At 42.8% G+C, this 24,253-nt stretch overlaps 1 protein-coding gene and 1 long non-coding RNA gene across 2 annotated transcripts in view; one reads left to right on the top strand and one right to left on the bottom strand.

The window, feature by feature from the left end:
- The window catches only part of LOC117367041, a 42,455-nt gene extending 27,713 nt beyond the window's left edge, over nucleotides 1-14,742 (bottom strand). Inside the window, exon 1 of the mRNA XM_033959243.1 lies at nucleotides 14,587-14,742. Coding sequence (XP_033815134.1) covers nucleotides 14,587-14,665 — 79 coding nt within the window. The 5' untranslated portion in view covers nucleotides 14,666-14,742. The remainder of the gene's footprint in view (nucleotides 1-14,586) is intronic.
- Nucleotides 1,889-9,869, top strand: LOC117367042. The gene is made up of 3 exons (XR_004540683.1): nucleotides 1,889-2,021; nucleotides 7,108-7,240; nucleotides 9,562-9,869. It is a non-coding gene; the product is annotated as an uncharacterized LOC117367042 (long non-coding RNA).
- Nucleotides 14,743-24,253: the final 9,511 nt, after the last annotated feature.

Below are 24,253 nucleotides of genomic sequence, written 5' to 3'. Positions count from 1 at the left end.
GTCAACGTCTTAATTCCAGTTGGTCCATCCTTTCTAAAATTTGCATCTTTGTGACTTGCCCAAAGTGTTACGCATGCGCACATTATTCATTTGAAACGACCGCCCATCCTCGCTGGTTAAAGCCGTGAGTTGAGAATGAGGGCAACCAGAGTCGGAATCCTATTACTGACACTGATACGTCTCATGAACTTGGGCAAGTCATGTAGAGACATATTTTAGAGAAGATGGAATCTTCTCAAGAAAATATTATAAAAATGGCTATTTTATTGATTAATTGTATTCTGTTGAAAAGAAACTGATGATTCCAAAGATCTACTTTAAAAAAGTTTTCCTTTCTGTAAGCAAATGGTTTTAATGTTTTCTGATGTGGCCTACTCAGATGTGTCATAAAGCCTTCCTACAGCTTAAGGCTCATGTCTTGGCTGTGTGTGTTGGGAGGGGGGAGGGTTGGGCTCATATATTTTTAATTTCCATGTAAATGTCTGGTCGCATATGAGAATCATTCTTACCACATTTTGGATCCTGCACAATTAAAAAATATTCTCTCTACTAAGGCAAATAGGCCACCTTTTATCAAGCCACATTAGGGGTTTTTTTTAAATCACCAATCGCTGCAGTAAAAGCTCCGACGCTATGAGTGTCCATACTTTTACTGCAGTGGCTGGTGATAAATCCCCCCCCCCCCCCAATATAACTTGATAAAAGAGGGCCTTACTGTTTCTTGGGATTTTTGGCAGGCAGATTTAACATAGGGATAAGTACTGTTACCAGACCTGTAAAAATTTTGTTTAGTTTTTCTGTTGATATTTGTGAAACGGATTTTCCAATTTGTGTCTCCTCTTGATGTGGGCTAGATATGGTATATTATTTAGAAGGGTTTTTTTTTTTTTTTCCTTTTATATTGTTTCAATATTCCTACAACGGTTCTTCTGTATGAATTTCAATAAATAAAAAATAATTTGTCTTGAAGTTCCTATGGAACCCTGAGGGCAGCCATTTAATAATAATAATAATAAACTTTATTCTTATATACCGCCAACAATCTTGCGACTTCTAGGCGGTTTACAATAAAGAGAAACTGTACATACAGCGAATTACAGAGTATAGCAGTGTACATCTGATAATGGGAACATTAATGATAATAACAACAGTTTGTATGCTGCAGGGCCTTGAAGTGCCATGCGGCTTACAAAGAATTAGAAAAATTCCATAAATTGAATGGGGTATTCATAGTTTGTGATTGGGGGTTAACAGTTTACAAATTCAGTTTTGGGAATGATATTGCGAAGGGGGCTATTGTCCTGGTTCATTACCTAGGTGTTTCGAGAACAGGTACGTTTTTAGGTGTTTTCTAAATTCTCCATAGTCATTTGTGTGAGTAATTAGTTTTTCTAAGTCTTTGCCCCATAAGGCTGCTTGATATGATAGAAGTTGGTGGTGGTATCTCTTATATTTGCATCCTCTAGCCGGTGGGGAGACGAACTTCAGGTGTGTACTTCTCTCATGTTTGTTGGATGGGAATGAGAAGAGGTCTGTTATGTATTTAGGGGCTAGACCATATAATACATTTATGGAGTTGTGTTGTATATTACTTCATGTAGGAAGAGATCTAATTGGTTTAAGTGTCTGAGATTCTTGGTGACATCATAGTCATACTAAACCAATCAAATCCAGCAAATGTAACTTTTAAGCCAGCAAGTTGCTCCCAGGGAATTGTGGGAGATGGTTAAACAATTTAAAAGTGACAATTTACCAATAAAATGTTTAATTGGTACGGAATAAATAGTTACTGCTCTCTGCATTTTTTAAGTATTTCACAGTACATTGCATAGTAAATCTGTTGTTAGCTAATAAGAAAGTGATAACTAATAATAGATTTTTTTTTTCTAGATGTTTGTCATCTGATAAGCCATTAGTGAAATCAGTTTACCAGTTCGTGGTAAGACTGTGGTTAACTCTTTCAAGCCTCTTTGCCTGAAAGCCACAAACTGCTGCTAAACCATCAGATTTAATCCATGCAAGTAAGGCAGGTTCTTGAAGATGTGAAGATGTATTTCCTTCCATTCTTGATTGGTCTGTGAAGAGCCCTAGCTCGAAAGACGCATCAAATTGCAAACGCTCAACCACATTCTAAGCCAGGTGTCGTCAAAATGTCTCACTTTGCAGAACAACTGGAGGACAGGGCTTTAAATGAAATGTCTGGCATTCTGCAGCCATTCTCGCAAGCAGTCCAAAGTGTTCATAACATTTCCATTTACATAGTAACATAGTAGATGACAGCAGATAAAGACCCGAATGGTCCATCTAGTCTGCCCAACCTGATTCAATCTAAAAGTTTGTTGGGGTTTTTTTTTCCCCCTTCTTCTCCTTAGCTATTTCTGGGCAAGAATCTAAAGCTCTGCCCGGTACTGTTCTTAGGTTCCAACTACTGAAGTCTCCGTCAAAGCTCACTCCAGTCCATCTACATCAGCGGTCTCAAACACGTGGCCCATGGGCCGCATGTGGCTCTCCAGGTTTTATTTGCGGCCCGCGGTCTGGACGCGATCAACAGCATTTCTCTTCCCCTTTCCCTTCCTTTTGGACCAGCAGCGTGTCTGGCTGGCTCGTTCCGTTCAAAGCCGCGGGTTGGCAGCTCCTTGCGCTATCCACTCCTGCATCGGAAGCCTCTCGGACATCACAACATCAGAGAGGCTTCAGACGCAGGCGCGGATCTCGCAAGGAGCCGCCACCCGCGGCTTTGAACGGAACGAACCGGCCAGACACGCTGCTGCTCCACAAGGAAGAGAACGGAAGGGGAGGGGAAAGAGAAATTCTTCTGCTACATAGGGAAATGCTGCTGCTTCTGTACAGGGAGAGGGAGGGAAACGGGAAGAGAAATGCCTCTCCTGAACAGGAAAGGGGGAAGGGAAATGCTGCTTCTGTTGCTGCTGCACCCAATTGGGGAAAGAGAGGGAAGGAAGGAGAAGGGAGAGGAGAGGAACAAGAGAAGAAGCCAAGTTCATGGGAGAGAGGGAAGGAAAGGAGATATCAGACCATGGAGGGGGAGGGAGAGATGCCAGGGCATGGGGGAAGGGAAGGAGACAGATGCCAGACCAGGGGAAAGGAAGGAAGGAGGGAGGGAGAGAAAGGAAGGAAAGAGATGCCAGACCATGGAAATAGGACGGAAGAAGAGAGAGATAGGAAGAGAAGGTAAGACATGGAAACGTAAATTTTGAAAAGAAAGCAGAAAAATTGAACATTAAGTTAATGCCAAAGATGAATGCAAGGCAGAAAGTGAAGATGGAGAGAAAAACAGTCAAAGGACAAGAAGGCCCTGGAAACATAGTTGAAAGCACAAAAAAATAAAGTCACCAGACAACAAAGGTAGGGAAATGATTTTATTTTCAATATAGTGATTGAAATGTGCTAGTTTTGAGAAAGAAAAGAAATATTAAACTTTAAATGTGAGGGCTGCAGAAAAAATAGAGTACTTGGAGGGCCGCAGAAAAAATAGTTAATGTCTTATTAAAGAAATGACAATTTTGCATAAGGTAAAACTCTTTATAGTTTATATATCTTTCCTTTTAACTGTTAAAGGAAAGTTTTATAAACTATAAAGAGTTTTACCTCATGCACAATTGTCATTTCTTTAATAAGACATTAACTATTTTTTCTGCGGCCTTCCAAGTACCTACAAATCCAAAATGTGACCCCGCAAAGGGTTTGAGTTTGAGACCACTGATCTACATTGAAGCTCTCCCCAGCCCATCCTCCCCCAAATGACCTTCTACAGACACAGACCGTGCAAGTCTGCCCAGTACTGGCCTTAGTTCTTCAATATTTATTATTATTTTCTGATTCTAGATCCTCTGTGTTCGTCCCACGCTTTTTTGAACTCCGTCACCGTTTTCCTCTCCACCACCTCTCTCGGGAGCGCATTCCAGGCATCCACCACCCTCTCCGTAAAGAAGAATTTCCTTACATTGCTCTTGAATCTACCACCCCTCAACCTCAAATTATGTCCTCTGGTTTAAACTGAGAAACTGTTACTCATGCAACGGGTTGACTAGTTTCAAGTACTAATGCCAAGTTCTCAGAATCTTCTTTAAATGTGACACAGTCCAAGAAAAGATACCAGAGCTTCAGAGCTGCTTCATTTAGAAACAAGCGCCAAAACTGAGTGGAAGCCATTTGACCTAATTCTTTTTAACCAATTGCAATATATCTGGTCTATGATACGATAGAAAGATGTGGTTTGCAGTTTGCTAAATAGAAACATAGAAATAGACGGCAGATAAGGGCCACGGCCCATCTGGTCTGCCTACCCCAATGACCCTCCCCTACCTTTCTCTGTGGATAGATCCCACGTGTCTATCCCATTTGGCCTTAAAATCAGGCATGCTGCTGGCCTCAATAACCTGAAGTGGAAGACTATTCCAGCGATCAACCACCCTTTCAGTGAAAAAGAATTTCCTGGTGTCCCCGAGCAGTTTCCCGCCCCTGATTTTCCACGGATGTCCCCTTGTTGCCGCGGGACCCTTGAAAAAGAAGATATCTTCTTCCACCTCGATGCGGCCCGTGAGATACTTGAATGTCTCGATCATGTCACCCCTCTCTCTGCGTTCCTCGAGTGAGTAGAGCTGCAACTTATCCAGCCGTTCCTCGTACGGGAGATTCTTGAGTCCCGAGACCATCCGGGTGGCCATTCTCTGGACCGACTCCAGTCTCAGCACATCCTTACGGTAATGCGGCCTCCAGAATTGCACACAGTATTCCAGGTGGGGCCTCACCATGGATCTATACAATGGCATAATGACTTCAGGCTTACGGCTGACAAATCTTTATGAGCTGGACTTTTTGGGAGACAGTATCACTCAGTTTCTAAGACTTACATACCCATGTTTCCCCGAAAATCAGCCCTAATGCATTTTTTGGACCCAAAATTAATATAAGACACTGGTGGTCTAGCCTTGACGTGGGGCAGGAGCGATCTTCCTGTGCTCCTGCCCCGTGCAGAGCCATCATCAAAATGGGAACTCACGGCAGCCATTTTGATGACGGCTCTGCACAGGGCAGGAGCATAGGAAGATCACTTCTGCCCCGCGTTACCGCTAGACCACCTGGTAAGGTCCGGGGACACAGGAGGGAGGCGGGGGCGGGTCAGACCGGTCCAAAAACTTATTTGCAATTTTTCCCTATTCGCGGGCCGGCTTTGCACCTCACCCCCGCGAATACGGAGGGGGAGCTGTAAAATGTTGTTGCACATCGCTTAGATTTAAGGATTCATACATTTTTGAAATAAATAAATGAAATAAGTGCAAGGGGGAGTGGTCTGAAGTGGCATAACTGAAAATTAATTTTATTCGATCTGTGAACCATTTTGATGCTCTGGCTAACTGATATATCTGAAGCGAATAAACACATTCCCTCAAATTCAAACAACCTTTTAAAAATTGTCTCTATCACCTGCGGCAGCAATGAAATTTTTCTCCGTATATAGAAAAAAATGACCCTTGCTTCCACAGGAAGCCAGTGTAGTTTTCTGTAATATGGGCTTACATGAGACGGACTGCAGCATTTGGACGACTCTCAGTCGTTTGATGTTTTTTTTTTTTTTTTGAGAGATTCCAAGTACAGTGGTGCCTCACACAACGAACTTAATTGGTTCCAGGAGCAAGTTTGTTATGTGAAACGTTCGTTATGTGAAACGCGTTTTCCCATAGGAATACATGTAAAAAAAAATAATTCGTTCTGCAGCATAAAATATGCTAAGATGACATAAAAAAGATAAATTTTTTGTTATTATTTTTATTTAGATACATCTAAAAACATACATCTCCCTGTCCTTTTACTTCCACTATCTTCCTATCCCATCTCTATTCCCTTTTGTCCCTCTCCCCATGATCAATCATCTCACCACCTCTCTCTGCCCTCACCCTCAGGGTTCAAGATTGCTTCCACTCTTTTTCCTGTTGTTCTCTCTGCCTGTCACCCTATGATTTAGCATCCCTTCTGCCCTTGTCCAATATTTCCCCTTCTCTCCCTCCCTCTCATCCCCTGCTCCAACATGTGCTTTCAGCGGCCTTCTCCCCCCTTAAGCGTCTTTTCTTCTCCACTCCACCTTTCCTCCCTCCCTGCCTCCACCTTTGTGGCGCTTTTGCACCCCGACCGACAACAGAACAGGCCCGGTCGGACAAATCTCCCTGTCCTGTAGCCGCGAATCTAAATTACCTTCTTACAGCAGCTGAATTATTGAAGCTGCTGTAAGAGGTAATTTAGATTCGCGGCTACAGGGCAGGGAGGTTTGTCGGCCGGGCCTGTTGTCGGTCGATCGGGGGACCTGACCAGCTGTGCACATTCTTCGGGGCGGACCGCCCCCTCCCCCCTCTTTCGTTCGCCATTGCCTTCTTCCTACCTGCCCTGCCGCAGCCGCACACAGCCGAACGGAAGTCTTCCCGATGTCAGCGCTGACGTCGGAGGAAGGGAGGGCTTTGCTTAAGCCCTCCCTCCGACGTCAGCGCTGACATCGGGAAGATTTCCGTTCGGCTGTGTGCTGTGACAGGGCAGGTAAGGAGAAGGAGACTACCCTCGCGGCTCGACCAACCCCGCTGCGATCCAACCCCGCAGGAACCCCGGACTTCGTTGTGTGAAACGAAGTCCGTTGTACGAATCAAGACATAAAGTTCGTTGTGCGCAGCGTTCGCTGTGCGAGGCGTTCGCTTTGCGAGGCACCACTGTACATAATATTGCAGTAGTCTAATGTACTTAAGATCAGGTATTGCACCAGCAGTCAAAAGGAAAATAAATCGAAGTATTGTTTAATGGTACGAAGTTTCCATAGAGTGAGAAAGCATTTTTTGACTTGAGCATTAGTGTGATCTTCAAATGTCAGGCTTCGGCCCAGGGTGACGCCAAGGATTTTGGTTGTGGGATTAATTGGGTAGTCTGCGCAAGTGGCCTAGCACTTCGTTACCCCATGTAAGCCGCTTTGATTGTAACCACACAGAAAAAGCAGTGTAGCAAGTCCTTTACCCTTTACAATCAAGCTATTGTGACATCATTGATGAGGTTGACTCTTACTGGTGGAATGAGGCGTTATGACATCACAATCTCTGCTCTGGTTACCAGACACTGAAACTCTTCACACTGAGGGAGAAAGCTAGCACCATAGGCCACGAGGAGTGTCCTGGTGGTTAGAGCAGTTGGCCCAGCACCCTGAAGTTCTGCGTTCAAGTCCCACTGCAGCTCCTTGTGACTCTGGGTAAGTCACTTAACCCTTCATTGCCCCAGGTACAAAAACACACAGGAAAAATCAGTATACGTACCATCCCCCCCCCCCTCCACTATGTGGACAATGGCTTTATTCAGCCTCTAGTTGTACAGCAGAGAGGCCTAATCTATTTGTAAGAATTTTCAGTGGCTTTAACCCCAACTTGACACAGAACAGTCAGTTGTGTATGTAATTAACATAACAATTAGCAGCTAATTGGTGTCAGCTGCTGGTTATTGTTAATTGGGCCTGATTGGCGAAACTGCTATTAGTCAGTATTCTATAAATTGTGCACACAAAAAAATCTATCACACACAACTGCAAGGGGATGCGGACCCGGGATGGGCGTGTCAGGGTCCTGCCTAGCACTTATACATGCAGGTTACAGAATGCTAGCGGTTATGCGCCACATTGCCCGCAGTTTGGTGTGAACATTCACACTAGCCTTTGAGCTAGCGCCAGTGCTCATGTCTAAAGTTAGGTGTACTTGTGGACTTATACTAATTCTGTAATGGCTAGGGTTGACCCTATGGCTCCAGAAAAAGGAGGAGGGATTGGGACATCCGGGTTTTACTTCCATTGCTTTCAATGGAAGTAAAACCCTGATGTCCCAATCCCTCCTCCTTTTTCTGGAGCTATAGGGCAACCCTAGCCATTCCCTTACCCTGTCCGTATCTACATCCAGAACCTTCCAAACCCCTCCCCCATCCCCAATCCCCCCCAATGGTATCACATATTCTATTAAATACAATCATTCCTCCAAATATTTTATATAATAAAACCTAATCCCCCCCAACCCCACCTCCCCTCCCTCCCTCCCTCCCAGGATGGAAGGTGACAAGGACAACCAGTATAGGATTAGAACAGAAAGTTGTTCAGAGGGAAGACTTCTGGGGTAAAAGGTTGCCTTTGAGAGGCCATTTTAATATTAAGAGATGAAACAGCCCGCGTTGAAAGGGCCGTGATGAAATGTGTTGAAAGGGCCATGCCGAATCGTCCCATTCCCCCCCTAGAGGTTCCTCTCGCATCGGTTGTTTCTGTTAAACAATAAGGCTTAAAGGCAGTAAATAAATCCCTAATGCGTATTTTGGATGTCTCAATCCCTCCTCCTTTTTCTGGAGCCATAGGGCAACCCTAGCCATTACAGAATTAGTATAAGTCCACAAGTACATCCAGGTTTTACTTCCATTGCTTTCAATGGAACTAAAAACCCGGATGTCCTAATCCCTCCTCCTTTTTCTGGAGCCATAGGGCAACCCTAGCCATTACAGAATTAGTATAAGTCCACAAGTACATCCAGGTTTTACTTCCATTGCTTTCAATGGAACTAAAAACCCGGATGTCCTAATCCCTCCTCCTTTTTCTGGAGCCATAGGGCAACCCTAGCCATTACAGAATTAGTATAAGTCCACAAGTACATCCAGGTTTTACTTCCATTGCTTTCAATGGAACTAAAAACCCGGATGTCCTAATCCCTCCTCCTTTTTCTGGAGCCATAGGGCAACCCTAGCCATTACAGAATTAGTATAAGTCCACAAGTACATCCAGGTTTTACTTCCATTGCTTTCAATGGAACTAAAAACCCGGATGTCCTAATCCCTCCTCCTTTTTCTGGAGCCATAGGGCAACCCTAGCCATTACAGAATTAGTATAAGTCCACAAATACATCCAGGTTTTACTTCCATTGCTTTCAATGGAACTAAAAACCCGGATGTCCTAATCCCTCCTCCTTTTTCTGGAGCCATAGGGCAACCCTAGCCATTACAGAATTAGTATAAGTCCACAAGTACATCCAGGTTTTACTTCCATTGCTTTCAATGGAACTAAAACCCGGATGTCCTAATCTCTCCTCCTTAATTGCCCCCTCCTCAAAGAATCCCCACCCTCCCCCCCTTTTTTCATCTTGCCCCACCCCCCGATCCACCTTATCCTACTCCCCAATTTCATCTACTCCGTTGCCTGCATCCCTGCTCAATTTAACACCTAACTCTATGCAATTCTGTTCAATTATTACTTAACTGCATATAACTATGTTTAATTAATGTAAATCTGTTCAACTAATTCTTAACTGCATGTAATCCATGTTTAACTAATATGAACCGCCTAGAACTCACTGTGTATGGCGGTATACAAGAATAAAGTTATTATTATTATTATTGCTATTATTTTTCTGGAGCCATAGGGCAACCCTAATTAAGGGCTATTGTACAGTTTCCATTATTGAATTTCGGCTTAGAGAGCATTATCCCAGCATCTAACTGAGACAATCAAAATGGGAAAGGTGCTAATTGCTCATTCCTTTGGTCTGTTAGGAATAAAATGGAACTGAATCGTTTGAAAAGGATGGAGCAGGACTACTGAGGAAGAAGATATCTCCAACGTCTTAACCAACTTTCTTTCAAATGCACTTTCTCGCCAAACTTTCAGGAAGTCAGTCAAAACTTATCTTTTTGACAAACTTCTCCGACTCCACTTCTGCCTTGATGTATTCCTAAAACACTCCCAGATAAGCTCAATTAATCTTAACATGCTATTAATTCCCTTTTGTTCATACACGTCCAGGGTGGGGTGGGGAGGGTGGAAATATTTTATGATTTCTTTTGTTTATGATTAATTGTTGGATATAAGGGAGGGGAGATATTTGATGAAAGCTATAATTTGATGATGTAATAAGTAATGTTAAAGTATAAAATGATTGTATTTATGTTATATTTATTGTGAGTTTAAAAAAATGAATAAAGATTTATAAAAATGGATAAAAAAATATCTTACCATGCTAATGCAATTTCGAAAGTTTTTTTTTTATTATCACTGTCCGTATAAAGTCTCTTCCTCTGTAAACTACGCTGAACAATTTGTGGTATTGCAGTATATAAAAATAAAGTTATTATTATCTTCCTGTGGACCTGAAGAAACGTTTTATAACATTATTACTGACAAGGGTTGGCTCAGTTGACCCGTTTAGTAACTTTGAGTTTACGCCCAGCAGTGTCTACGGTGAGCTGTCAAAGCTCAAGGTTAACAAAGCAATGGGGCCGGACAACCTGCACCCCAGGGTGCTTAGGGAGCTGAGTGATGTCTTGGCGGAGCCACTGTCCGCGCTCTTCAACCTCTCCCTTAGTACAGGCAGCGTCCCGTTGGACTGGAGGACGGCTAACGTCATTCCACTCCACAAGAAAGGCTCAAAGATGGAGACAGCAAACTACAGACCAGTGAGTCTAACATCGATAGTGAGCAAACTAATGGAAACTCTAATCAAACACCAATTAGATAAGATCCTGGATGAGGAGAATCTACGGGATCCCCGACAACATGGATTTACTAAGGGGAGATCCTGCCAATCCAACCTGATCAGCTTCTTTGACTGGGTAACGGGGAAGCTGGATATTGGGGAGTCCCTGGACATCGTGTACCTGGACTTTAGCAAAGCATTCGATAGCGTACCACACCGCAGGTTACTGAGCAAGATGAGTTCTATAGGATTAGGTAACACATTGACAAAATGGGTTGGGAGCTGGCTTGGAGGTAGGCTCCAAAGGATGGTGGTGAACGGCACCCCCTCTGAAATGACGGAGGTGATTAGTGGAGTACCACAGGGCTCAGTCTTGGGCCCAATCCTATTCAACATCTTTATAAGAGACTTGGCAGAAGGGCTTCGAGGTAAAATAACATTATTCGCCGATGACACCAAACTGAGTAATGTAGTGGGCAAATGCACAACAGACGAAGATTCAGTGCCCGACAACATGATGCACGACCTACTCCTACTGGAGCGATAGTCTAGGACATGGCAACTCAACTTCAATGCCAAAAAATGCAAAGTTATGCACCTGGGCAGCCAGAATCCATGCAAGTCTTATACCCTTAATGGCGAGATCCTAGCAAAAACGGTAGCAGAACGAGACTTGGGGGTAATCGTCAGTGAGGACATGAAGTCTGCCAATCAAGTGGAGCAGGCTTTGTCCAAGGCAAGACAAATCATGGGCTGCATACGAAGGGGTTTCGTCAGTCGTAAGGCGGAAGTCATTATGCCATTGTATAGATCCATGGTGAGGCCCCACCTGGAATACTGTGTGCAATTCTGGAGGCCGCATTATCGCAAGGATGTGCTGAGATTGGAGTCGGTGCAAAGAATGGCCACCCGGATGGTCTCGGGACTCAAGGATCTACCATACGAAAAACGGCTTGACAAATTACAGCTATACTCGCTCGAGGAGCGCAGAGAGAGGGGGGACATGATCGAGACGTTCAAGTATCTAACGGGCCGCTTCGAGGCGGAGGAAGATATCTTCTTTTTCAAGGGTCCCACGACAACAAGAGGGCATCTGTTGAAAATCAGGGGCGGGAAACTACGAGGTAACACCAGGAAATTCTTTTTCACAGAAAGAGTGGTTGATCGCTGGAATAGTCTTCCACTACAGGTGATTGAGGCCAGCAGCGTGCCTGATTTTAAGGCCAAATGGGATCGGCACATGGGATCTATTCACAGGGCAAAGGTAGGGGAGGGACATTAAGGTGGGCAGACTAGATGGGCCGTGGGCCCTTATCTGCCGTCTATTTCTATGTTTCTATGTTTCTATTACTGATTTATTGGGATTTATTTACTGCCTTTAAGCCTTATTGTGTAACAGAAACAACCGATGCAAGAGGAACCTCTAGGGGGGAATGGGACGATTCGGCATGGCCCTTTCAACACATTTCATCACGGCCCTTTCAACGCGGGCTGTTCCATCTCTTAATATTAAAATGGCCTCTCAAAGGCAACCTTTTACCCCAGAAGTCTTCCCTCAGAACAACTTTCTGTTCTAATCCTATACTGGTTGTCCTTGTCACCTTCCATCCTGGGAGGGAGGGTGGGGAGGTGGGGTTGGGGGGGGGTTAGGTTTTATTATATAAAATATTTGGAGGAATGATTGTATTTAATAGAATATGTGATACCATTGGGGGGGAGGGGGAGGGGTTTGGAAGGTTCTGGATGTAGATACGGACAGGGTAAGGGGATTAGGTGGGGGAGGGGGGGTGGAGTGGCATTTAGGGGATTATAAGAGTCCAGGGCCTCGGAGTGCCTTTCTGCTCTCCTTACTCTCGTTCGCCCTCCGTAGAGTGGGCTGAAGGGGGGGGGGAGTTTGGTTGATGTTCCTTTCCTCTTGTCTATGCTTGTTATGCTATTATATATGATGCATATTTGTTTGTATTGAGTACCTTGGGGTGCCTTGACATTGTCTTTGTTGTTGTTTGCATCAATAAAATTTGTTTGAACCTAATAGAATATGTGAATTGAATTTTCAAAATGTATGAAATCATTTGTAATGAATTACATAAATGTTTATTTACTTTATTCCTTCAATAAAAATGTTAAAACGTAAAGGAAACCTTACAGTGCGCCTGATTGATCTGTGATGATGCTCCCCTCCACCTTTCAAACCTTGAAGTCACTAGATCAGTGTAGCGCAAACTGTGTGCCTCCTGAGATCCATTTTATTTAAAAATATTTCTTTCCCGCCTATCTACAAATCTAGGCGGAGAACAAAATCACATACAAAGCCATGTTTAAAATACAAAGAAACACAAAACCAGCAAGCAAATACAAATCAAAGACAGCAAAAAAAACAAAACAAAACTGCTCTGGCTCACCCAACTAGCACCCAAAAAGCGCTCAAACAGTACACTTTTCACCCCCCTTCAGTGTGCCCACACCGGCACCTCTTCTCTTTGCCGGTCCTTCTCTCCAGCGCAGGTCCTTCTTTCAGCTCAAGGCCCATTTGAAGGGCCTTTGCGCATGCGCCGATGTCAGTGCACTGACATCATGCACGTACGTGACGTCAACACGCTGACGCCAACGCACTTACAGGTGTCTCGAGCCGGGGACGCTAGATTTAGTGTGCCTCAGCTCGAAAAAGTTGGCGAGACTCTGCACTAGATGAAGGGAAAGACGCACCCGTAGGAGGTGAAGGGGGGATATGCCCTCCTCTTTCAAACCTTGAAGTCACCAGATGACGCGGAGACAGGAGAAGAAGACTACAGGTGGTTGAAGGGAAAGGAAAGAAGCCCCAATGAGAGCTCATCATTAGATCAGCTGCAATGAAACAGCCACGGTTACACGGCCATGCTGAACTGTCCATGCTACACTGGCTTTGCTAAATCGTCCTAGACCCTCTCTAGGATGGTCAATAAAAACTGAAGAATTAATTCCAGGGCATTTTTCTCATGCAGCATAGAAAGATATTTGGCTGGCGTGGGGTGGGGATATTTATCTTTAGCCAACAGAGATCAGCCCTCTTCTACAATTATTTGGCCCGCTCTGAATTTTGCAGAAAAAAAGTTACAGTGAGATAGGGTGTCCTTGACTAGTTTATGATTTCGTGTAGCATCAAATTCTACTGCCTACTTTTCAAGGCTATTAACGGAGAAAGTCCAACCTACTGGAATAACCGATAACTCATTCCTTTTCAACCAAGCACAGGAGAACCCACTCACTGTTCACACACCCATCATCCAAAAATGTCAAACGAAAAAACTATATGACAACCTAATAGCCTCCAAAGCAGCTAAACTGGACAGACAAATTGCCACTCTGTTATCATCGACTACAAGCTACAAAACCTTCAAGAAAGATATTAAAACCATACTCTTCAAAAAATACATAAAACCCATCTAGCACGACCAGTACATACCCAACTCCCCCCAACCCTCTCTATACCCTTAATACTCTCTAATGTTCTTCTATCAACCCAACATAGTCTAAAATGCTTCTAATTTACCCAATACTTATCTCCTTAAGATCTCGACAACTCTTTGGTACTTCTTAAGTAAATATTATGACATCGCTTATGCTGTTCCTGCAAACTTTTAATGTAATTCTTGTTAACCTTGATGTAATCCGCCTTGAACCGCAAGGCATTGGCGGAATAGAAATCACTAATGTAATGTAAAATGAACAAAGGCGATCCTTCCATAACATTCCACGCATCGCACTTTGCTTTCCTTTATTCCATTTTCCCCCCAACTTGAAGACAATCTTGGTCTCCTGGCTAAAAGAGATCAGTTGATGATGTTCTCTATGAAATATATTATGTATTTTTGAAAGAGGAGTTTAATATTCTATTTTTATATTTCCTGAGGTTTTGCATCAAGATGGAAAAAGTCTAAATATTAATCAGCTTTGACGAGACCTAAGGCATCTTTGATCTACCCACTAGAGAAGCAGCACCTTAGAACAATGAAACAAGACCTTTTCTAACAGAACATAATCTCTAATCAGGAGTTTGCAAAAAAAAAAAAAAAAAAAAATTCATTTGTATTATAATGTTTCGTTCAAAGAAATGGTAGCGTCTTACCTTTCTCCCCTCTAGCACCTACTATGAACGAGGAAAACCCCCAGATCAAAGGTGACAGGAGTTCCATGAATTTGATCATATCTCTTCTACGAAACAGACTGTGCAGGAAAGCTTTGAAAGACTTTAAAGTCTCCTTTGATCACTGCGTTTTGTCCAGTGGGGATTGTTGCCTATCGCACTCCTTGTCCTTGTTACCATTTAATCCTGACCATGTAAGAGAAGAAACCCATACTGCAGAGAGCATGGACTCTCATTGGGTCTTCTTCTATCATGCCGTACCCATTGGCTGTAGACACTGAAGTTGTCAGTACATATATGAGTAACTCTCAGCCAGGAAACCACGTTTTGCTGCCTACGACCTTAGAGCTTTGTAGGAAGTGGTTTGATGGTACTCACCTATGTATCAGACCGTCTGCAGAATCTTTTTTTTTTTTCCTTTATAGTACCTTGCAATGAAATGTGATAGTGGTCATGGTAACTGATTGTGACTTTAAAAAAACTCCAAAACCCTGAGGATATTTCCTTGATGATTCTATGAATCCTCATTGGTGGAAGACCTCCAGAGGCCCTTTCGTATTTTGGTTGTTCAATAAATATCCTAACTCTCTAATAAATTTTAGTAGTGGCCATATTGGATAAAATAGAAAGAGCCCCTTATGGGGCAGTTTGCTCAGTGGAATGTATCTAATTGTATTCATAAAGATAAGTGCTTCTGGAAATATTATAGGGTGAAGCCAGACCATCAATTGGCTACCAATTTGATGTTTTCTGAAGACAACCTACAAAGAAGAAAGTTGAACTGATTGTTCAACAAATCCCTGGTGACGTGAGTGGTTCCGTGGGATTGGAGAAGAGGGGATGTGGTTCCTCTTACAAAAGTGGTCACAGAGATGAAGCGGGAAACTACAGGCTGGTAAGCCTCATTTTGGTTCTTGGAAAAATAACGGAAGCGTTGCTGCAGGACAGGATAGTGAAATTCCTAGATTCGAATGGGTTGCAAGATCCGAGACAACATGGCTTTACTAGAGTAAATCATGCCAAATAAATATGATTGAATTCTTTGAGTGGGTGACCAGAAAATTAGATTGAGGAAGTGCTCTAGATATAATTTACTTAGATTTCAGCAAAGCCATTGACACTGTTCCTCATAGAAGGCTCTTGAACAAACTCAACCGGCTGAAGTTAGGACCCGAAGTAGTGAACTGGATTAGAACCTGGTTGACGGACAGATGTCAGAGGATGGTGGATAATGAAATCTGCTTGGAGGAAGGAGAGGTGAGTAGCGGAGTGCCTCATGGATTGGTGCTGGGGCTGATTCTGTTTAATACATTTGTGAGCAATATTATAAGAACATAAGAATAGTCCATCAAGCCCAGGAGCCCGTTCTCACGGCGGCCAATCCAGGTCACTAATACCTGGTCAAAACCCAAGAAGTAGCAATATTCCATGCTACCAATACAGGGTAAGCAGTGGCTTCCCCCACGTCTTTCTCAATAACAGAACCTGCTGGGAGAGAGAGGGAAAATACTTAAGAGTACCTGAATAGTATTCAACGTATTATAAACCAAAAAGGCAGAAAATAAAAAATAATCATACACGAAAGTTATGCTTATAAATTTAGGACTCCCATTCATTTGCCTAAATTTATGAGCCTGGCATTAAGCTTCTAACTTTTTTCCAAACCCTAAATCCATCCTCTTCTCGCCCACTCTTTTATGCTTCTAAATGGAAGAGTTTAGTGAAATTCTCAATATAAATGTAGGAACACAGGCCTACGGAATTTTCAAAGAGACCAACTTAGGTGCCTAACTCTGCTAGGTAGGAACAGGAACTCTTTAATAACGGTGGTCGTCAACAAACATTTGTATACAGCAAACCGATTGACAGATCCAGCTATCTCCATATCTGCAACTTCCACCTTTCACATACTAAAAGTCCCTAATACACAGTCAAGCCACACGACACAAAAGTCCAGGATGAACACCTCAAGGTCCTGACTGAATCCTTCGTGCAAAAAGGCTGCAACCCCGAAATCATCTTCAGGGAGCTTGATTCTCCTTCAAAAACGCCCAGGCCTAATCTGCTTTAATAGCACAATTAAGTACAGTGACGGCACCCCCTTGAGTAATATAGAACCCAGAGATGGAAAAACTGAGGCAAATCTCAAAAGTCTCTGCTCCTGGAAGATGAGTCACTGAAAGAAAGAACTAACCTTGCAGCAACCATGACATTTGAAGCAAAACGTAGCAAGTCTGGCCCAAGCCACTGCGTTCTACCCTGTTGCAACAGTGCCAGAACATATCACAAGATCCTATGGGGAAGACATTCGACTATTAAGGGGATCCTCCTCTAATGAAATAAAGAAGAAAATGTGGAGATGTTGCTACCTACGCTTGGTGAAGGTGCGGCAGAGGTATGTGTTTGTTGGGTGGGGTTGTAGGAGGGGAGTGTTTGAGTATATGTTGGTATATTTATGCGTATGTAGAGAGGGGGTTTATCAGGGGTTCGAGCACCACTCCACCTTCCACATATCCTCTCTCCCTCTCTTTATCTCAGTGCTTCTCAATCTCTTTGTGGTTGTAACCCCATAATAGTGACCAAATAAAATTGTGTCAACCCCCTAGAGATGCAGAATAATGATGCATCTATAAGAACATAAGAATAGCCTTATTGGGTCAGACCAAAGGTCCATCAAGCCTAGTAGCCCGTTCTCATGGTGGCCAATCCAGGTCACTAGAACCTGGCCCAAACCCAAAGAGTAGCAACATTCCAACATCTCAAAGAATATCAAGATTCTGGAACCCCAATGAGAGCAACATTCTAGAGATGAGATTGTGATGTCATAATGCCTTATTCAACCAATGCCTAAGAACCAACCTCACCAGTGATGTTACAATGGCTTGATTGTCCTATACTTGGCTCACGTAAGAACATAAGAAGAGCCTTACTGGGTCAGACTAATGGTCCATCAAGCCTAGCAGCCCGTTCTCATGGTGGCCAATCCAGGTCACTAGTACCTGGCCAAAACCCAAAGAATAGCAACATTCCATACAGAATCTCAAAGAGTAGCAACATACCATGCTACCAATCCAGGTCAAGCAGTGGCTTCCCCCATGTCTTTCTCAATAACAGACTATGGACTTTTCCACCAGGAAATTGTCCAAACCCTTCTTAAAACCAGTTACGCTATCCGCTCTTACCACAACCTCTGGTATTGCGTTCCAGAGCTTAACAATTCTCAAAATGAGAGCTGTGACCTTTTGGGGGGGGGGGGTCCCATACCACAGTTTGGGGAACTCTGCTTTATGTCTCTCTTCCCATCTCCCCCTTTCCCTTAGTCTCATTGTACTTATCGCTCTCCTGTCTCTGTCTCCACCTCTCCCATTTCACTATGTCTCCTCTCATCCTCTTTCCCTTTGAGAACAATGTCAGCACTGTAACTGAGCAGGTCTTGACGTTTTCTTTTCTTGATGTCCGGCACGCATGGCCATGTCTCAGATCCATTAGATCATACTTCGATACGTCAGCATTCAGAATCCTAGTGCAATCCCTCGTACTGGGTCAACTTGACTACTGCAACATCGCCTATCTAGCAATCTCCCAAAAGAATATGAGACGTCTTCAAATAATGCAGAATGCTGCGGTCAGACTTATCTTCAGGCTGAAGAAATTTGATCACGTGACACCTTACTATCGGCAGTTGCACTGGCTGCCAACGGAAGCACGAGTAAGGTTTAAATTTGCCTGCCTCTGCTTCAAAGTACTATATGGACTTGCCCCCAAGTACATAATGGACCTTTTCTCATTTACTAACAACAAGCGCAAGAGAAACACACATTCAAAATTCATTTCCCCTCCAGTTAAAGGTTGCAAATTTAAAAAACACCACGAACACCTTCTCTCTCACCAAGCAGCCCTATGGGGTAAAGACCTAGATCAACTGCTTTCGCCCACTACCTACGGGGAATTCAGGAAGCGCCTAAAAACGTACCTGTTCCTGAAATACCTAAACCATTGACCCGCTCTCCCAAACCTTTCCCCCCCCCCTCCTCAGTCCACTTGAATTTCACGACACTGTGATACTTATAAACTGTTATCTTATCGTAATTGTTCATTTTTATTTTCTAAAACATGTGGCCCATTCCTAACAGGGCCTCTCGGACATCACCCACCAAAATGTACATCTTAAAATCTTGCTCAGCAATTTGTATTTCTATTTTCTTGCTTTCTTAAAATCTCTGCTCACTGTTATCTCCTCTGAATATCTGCTTATTGTATTTCGCTGAATGTCCAGCTCTCTTGATTATTGTATTGTATTTCCTCTGAATATCTGCTTATTGTATTTTGCTGAATGTCCAGCTATCTTGATTATAAACCGCCTAGAAGTCGCAAGATTGTGGCGGTATAGAAGAATAAAGTTATTATTATTATTATTATGTCTGCAAAGATGCACCTTCCCGCTTGTGCATATTACTTAACGCATACCGGCAAATGGACAAATCCTCGCCGGCAGATGCCCTCACTGAAGTAATTTGCACCTGAAAAAGAATTAAATTACTCAGATACAAGATTTACTCATTTAATTTATGAAGTGCTTTAATATTCTGCACTTCCAATATAATAGCTGGCTCAAATAGAACAGAAGAATGGTTGAGTGAACATAAATTGGTTCTAAATACATCTAAGACCAGGAGATAAAGCAACACCTCGATTAGATCTTTCTTTAAATAATTGTAGTATAAGATTAGTAAATAGTTTCAGGTATTTGGGGATTATAATCGATTTTCAACTTGATTACTGTAGCATCGCCTAGTTAGCAATTTCCCAAAAGAATATGCCATGATTACAACTTATACAAAATGCAGTGGTCAAACTGATTTTCGGACTGAGGAAGTTTGACCACGTGACACCTTGCTACCGACAGCGGCATTGGCTATCGATGGAGACACGCGTAAAGTTTAAGTTCGCCTGTTTCTGCTTTAAAGCATTATATGGTCTAGTCCCCAAATACATAACTGACCTTTTCTCCTTCTCAGCCAACAGACATAAGAGAAGCTCACATTTGAACTTCGTTTTGCCCCCCAGTTAAAGGATGTAAACTCAAAAGACACCACCAATACCTTCTCTCACACCAAGCAGCATTATGGGGTAAAGATCTAGAACAATTGCTCATGCCTTCCACTTATGGGGAATTTAGGAAACGCCTAAAAACATATCTGTTCCTGAAGTATCCAGACAGCTGACCCGTTCAATTCCTTCTCTTCAATACACTTCTCCCTCTGGATTCGCGGGGGGATAGGGGCAGAGCCGGACCGCGAATGGTGAAATACCGTGAATATCTTCTGGTCCAGCTCTGACCCACCCCTGCCTCCCTCCTGCCTTCCCCCCGGCATCCTGGCCTTACCTGGTGGTCTAGCGGACTTTCGGGGCAAGAGCGATCTTCCTATGCTCCTGCCCCATGCAGATCGCCAATAGGAAATAGCTGCCGTGAGTTCCGTAGTCTCTCGAGACTATGACGGGAACTCCCCACAGCCATTTCCTATTGGCGATCTACACGGGGCAGGAGTGTAGGAAGATCGCTCCTGCCCCGAAAGCCCGCTAGACCACCAGGTAAGGCCGGGGAAGGCTAAACTGTGGGGTTGTTTTCTTTTTTCCCCCTCCCCCCAAAATCGCGAATATGTGAAATCGCGATTGCCGAAACCGCGTATGGGGAGGGGGAAGTGTAACGGTTCCCTTGAACTGTTAACCACTATCTTTCTCCTCTGTTAAGTTCATTCAATTTGTACCATCTTTTAATCTTTGTAAAAACCACATAGAACTTCACGGTCCTGCGGTATATAAAAAAACTGTTATTATTATTATTATACATTTTCAGGAGCAGGTTTCAACCGTGGTTGCTAAAGATTTGGGGGCATTAAGACAGCTTAGAGCCATTCGAGATTTCTGGGATGAGAAATCATTGCATACACTAATTCATGCCTTTGTATTGTCAAAGTTACATTATGGTAATATACTATATGCAGGCATTGGGTCGGGACAATTGAAGCGCTTACAAACAGCGCAGAATACTGCAATTAGATTATTAGGCCGGGCATATATTCGTGATCACGTGACACCTTTGTATTCAAAATTCCATTGGTTACCAATGGAGTTTAGGATCCAATTTAAGATCCTAAGGTTGGCACCTAGAGCATTATTCCAGTTACAGCCTTCATATCTTTCTAATTTGGGGCTATTCTACGCCCCAAGGTGTTTATTACGATCTCTGAATGACAATAGCGTAGTCGTTCCTCACATCTCAAAGGCACAGCTTGCGTCAACTAGAGATTGCGCATTTTTTTATTTAGTTCCGCAGTTATGGAATAATTTGCCCATAGACTTGAGAAAAGAAGAATCCTATATAAATCTTAAAAGACATTTAAAAGCACATTTTTCCAATTGGCTTTCTCAACTTAGAACAGAGTTTGGGACTATGAACTGTGTTTATGTAATGATTAATTTTGTAATGGAAAATTTTTTAGCTGTATATATTAATTATGGTTCATTGAGATTTGATTGTTTATTATTTTACCATTAGAATTGTTATTATTGGGATGTTGTTTGTTATAATGTTTTATGATTAAAAAAAAATAACTTTTTTTCTTAATCTTTCCTTTTTCTATTTTTAAATGCAGTTCTTTTCTTGTTGAATGTGAGCTATATATTGTAAACCGCTTAGGCTGTTATGCAGTATATAAAGTTTTTAATAAACACAAGATCAAACATCAACGAGAAGACCAAAGTGACACTTGCACGGGGGAGCACTTTTCAATACAACAGCACTGCATCAGAAACATAAATTTAGGGATATCATGGCATCTGTGGGGCCCCCCCTCCCCTCATTCCAGTGCCTATGTCCTGAGCTTCTCGTGTCTTGGGATTTTAATAATAATAACTTTATTTTTCTATACCGCCATAGTCGAAAGACTTCTAGGCGGTTCACATTCGAAGAAGGCTGGACAATCAGCGAAATACAGGATGTAAGAAGAGAGGGTTACAGAAGAATAGGTAGAGGACAGCAAATTACATCAAGGTAGAGAGGGGGAGAATATCTCATTTGGAGGCTTCTGTTTAGGAGATGAACTTGTCAAACAGAATGGTTTTGATTGATTTTCAGAATGCGCCGTAGAGGTCATACTGGCTCTGTTTATGTAGTTGTCCAGCCAGGACTGCTGTCCGCCTGCTTGGAACTTGAATGTCCTGTCCAAAAAGGATTTGTATTTGCAGCCTGTGATTTTTGGGTAAGTAAATATGTTTCGATTTCTGGTTGGTCTTATGGGGTTGTGAAATATGAAGTGTGGTAGCACGTAGGAAGGCGCTAGACCCCAGACCTGCTTGAAACAAATGCAGGCGAATTTGAACAGAATGCGCACCTCCATTGGCAGCCAGTGCAACTTTTTGTAGTAGGGGGTAATGTGGTCCTTTTTCCTCAATCCGAAGATCAGACGAACTGCTGTGTTTTGCACTATTTTTAATTTTTGTACCGTTTTTGGAGGGATACCTAGGTAAACAGTGTTGCAGTAGTCCAGCGTTGATAGGATCAGGGACTGCACCAGTAGCCTAAAAGACGTGAGTGTCGAAGTATTTTTTGATGGTCCTTAGTTTCCAGAGTATACAAAAGCATTTCTTCATCACTAAGTTCGTGTGGTCTACCATGGTTAGGTGTGTGTCCAGTGTGATACCCAGTATTTTTATGGTTTTGGAGATTTGGTAGTCGTGGCCGTTTAATTTTAATGATGTTCTGGTAATTTTGTCCTTGGGGCTTGCCAAAAAGACTTGTTTTTTTCTGTGTTTAGCTTCAGTTTGAAGTTGGTTGTCCATTTTTCAGTTTCGGTCATTGTGTGAGAAAGGTTATTTATTGTTTCGTTTGTTATGTCATTTAGGGGGATCAGGATGGATAGATCATCTGCATATATATAGGGGTTAAAGCTTAACTTTTTTAATAGATGGCCTAAGGCTGAGATGTAGATATTGAATAGTGTGGGAGATAGTGGGGAGCCTTGGGGAACCCCTGAGGGGTTTTTCCATGGTTTGGAGTATTTTCCTTCGCTGACTACACGGTATGATCTGTTGGTTAGGAATTCCTGGAACCATTTCTTTACCTTTCCCGTGAATTTCAGCCTTTATTAAATAGGCGGAGGGCGACGAAAATGATAGGAGGCTTGCACCAGAAGACATATGAGGAGAGACTGGAAGCCCTGAATATGTATACCCTAGAGGAAAGGAGAGACAGGGGAGATATGATTCAGACGTTCAAATACTTAAAGGGTATTAACGTAGAACAAAATCTTTTCCAGAGAAAGGAAAATGGTAAAACCAGAGGACATAATTTGAGGTTGAGGGGTGGTAGATTCAGGGGCAATGTTAGGAAATTCTACTTTATGGGGAGGGTGGTGGATGCCTGGAATGCGCTCCCGAGAGAGGTGGTGGAGAGTAAAACTGTGACTGAGTTCAAAGAAGCGTGGGATGAACACAGAAGATTTAGAATCAGAAAATAATATTAAAGATTGAACTAGGCCAGTTACTGGGCAGACTTGTACGGTCTGTGTCTGTGTATGGCCGTTTGGAGGAGGATGGGCAGGGGAGGGCTTCAATGGCTGGGAGGGTGTAGATGGGCTGGAGTAACAGAGATTTCGGCAGTTGGAACCCAAGCACAGTACCGGGTAAAGCTTTGGATTCTCGCCCAGAAATAGCTAAGAAGAAAAAAAAAAAAAAATTTTAAATTGAATCAGGTTGGGCAGACTGGATGGACCATTCGGGTCTTTATCTGCCGTCATCTACTATGTTACTATGTTATATGTTAGGCCCAACTTATACAATTTTAGGACTCATTTTCAAAAAAGATAGACGGCCAAAAGACAGCATAAACCAGCACTTGACCGTCTTAGTAGTCAAAACGTCCACGTGGGCCTTCTCAAAACAGACTTTCTAGACGTCTTTCTGGTTGTTTTGTCTTCAGGGGTGTTTGGGGTGGGTGTAGGACTTGGATGCTCGTCAGCCATAATCAAACCTTTAACAAAAGGTCCTGGGCTTTTTTTTTTAAAAAAAAATATAAACCAGAGAACAAATTTATATCAAGAAGTATTGGGCAGACTGGATGGACCATTTGGGTCTTTATCTGCCGTCATCTACTATGTTACTATGTTACTATGAATTACCAGACCTCAAATATCCAAGGCACTACTTAAATAATTTTTCATGCCCATACTGGAGTGGTAAATTCATCATTGGTCTTAGTAAAGTGACCTGTGCTGTGAGTTTTTAAAAATATTTTTAATATTAATTTCAATAAATATAAAGTGCATAAGGTGCTTTAGGAAGGAAAGCACTTATCTTTTGTGCCCATTTGGAGCTAGACCTGTTTTAAAAGCATCTAAATGCTTTTGATGACCAGATGACCACTGGAGGGATTAAGGCATAACCCCCCCCCTCCCTTACTCTCCCAGTGGTCACTGACCCCCCTCCCACCACCCAAAGATGTTAAAAACCAGTACTTTCTAGCCTGTATTAGGAGGGGGTGCTGAAAGGTTCTCAGTCCAAGCAGCTTCCGCAGACTTTTAATTTAATTTAATTCTTATATACCGCTAATAACCGTGAGGTTTCTAAGCGGTTTACAAAAATGAATGCA

Source organism: Geotrypetes seraphini, chromosome 9 (assembly GCF_902459505.1).
Source record: "Geotrypetes seraphini chromosome 9, aGeoSer1.1, whole genome shotgun sequence".
Classification (NCBI taxonomy): Eukaryota; Metazoa; Chordata; class Amphibia; order Gymnophiona; family Dermophiidae; genus Geotrypetes; species Geotrypetes seraphini.
This window is presented reverse-complemented; position numbering and strand designations above follow the sequence as displayed.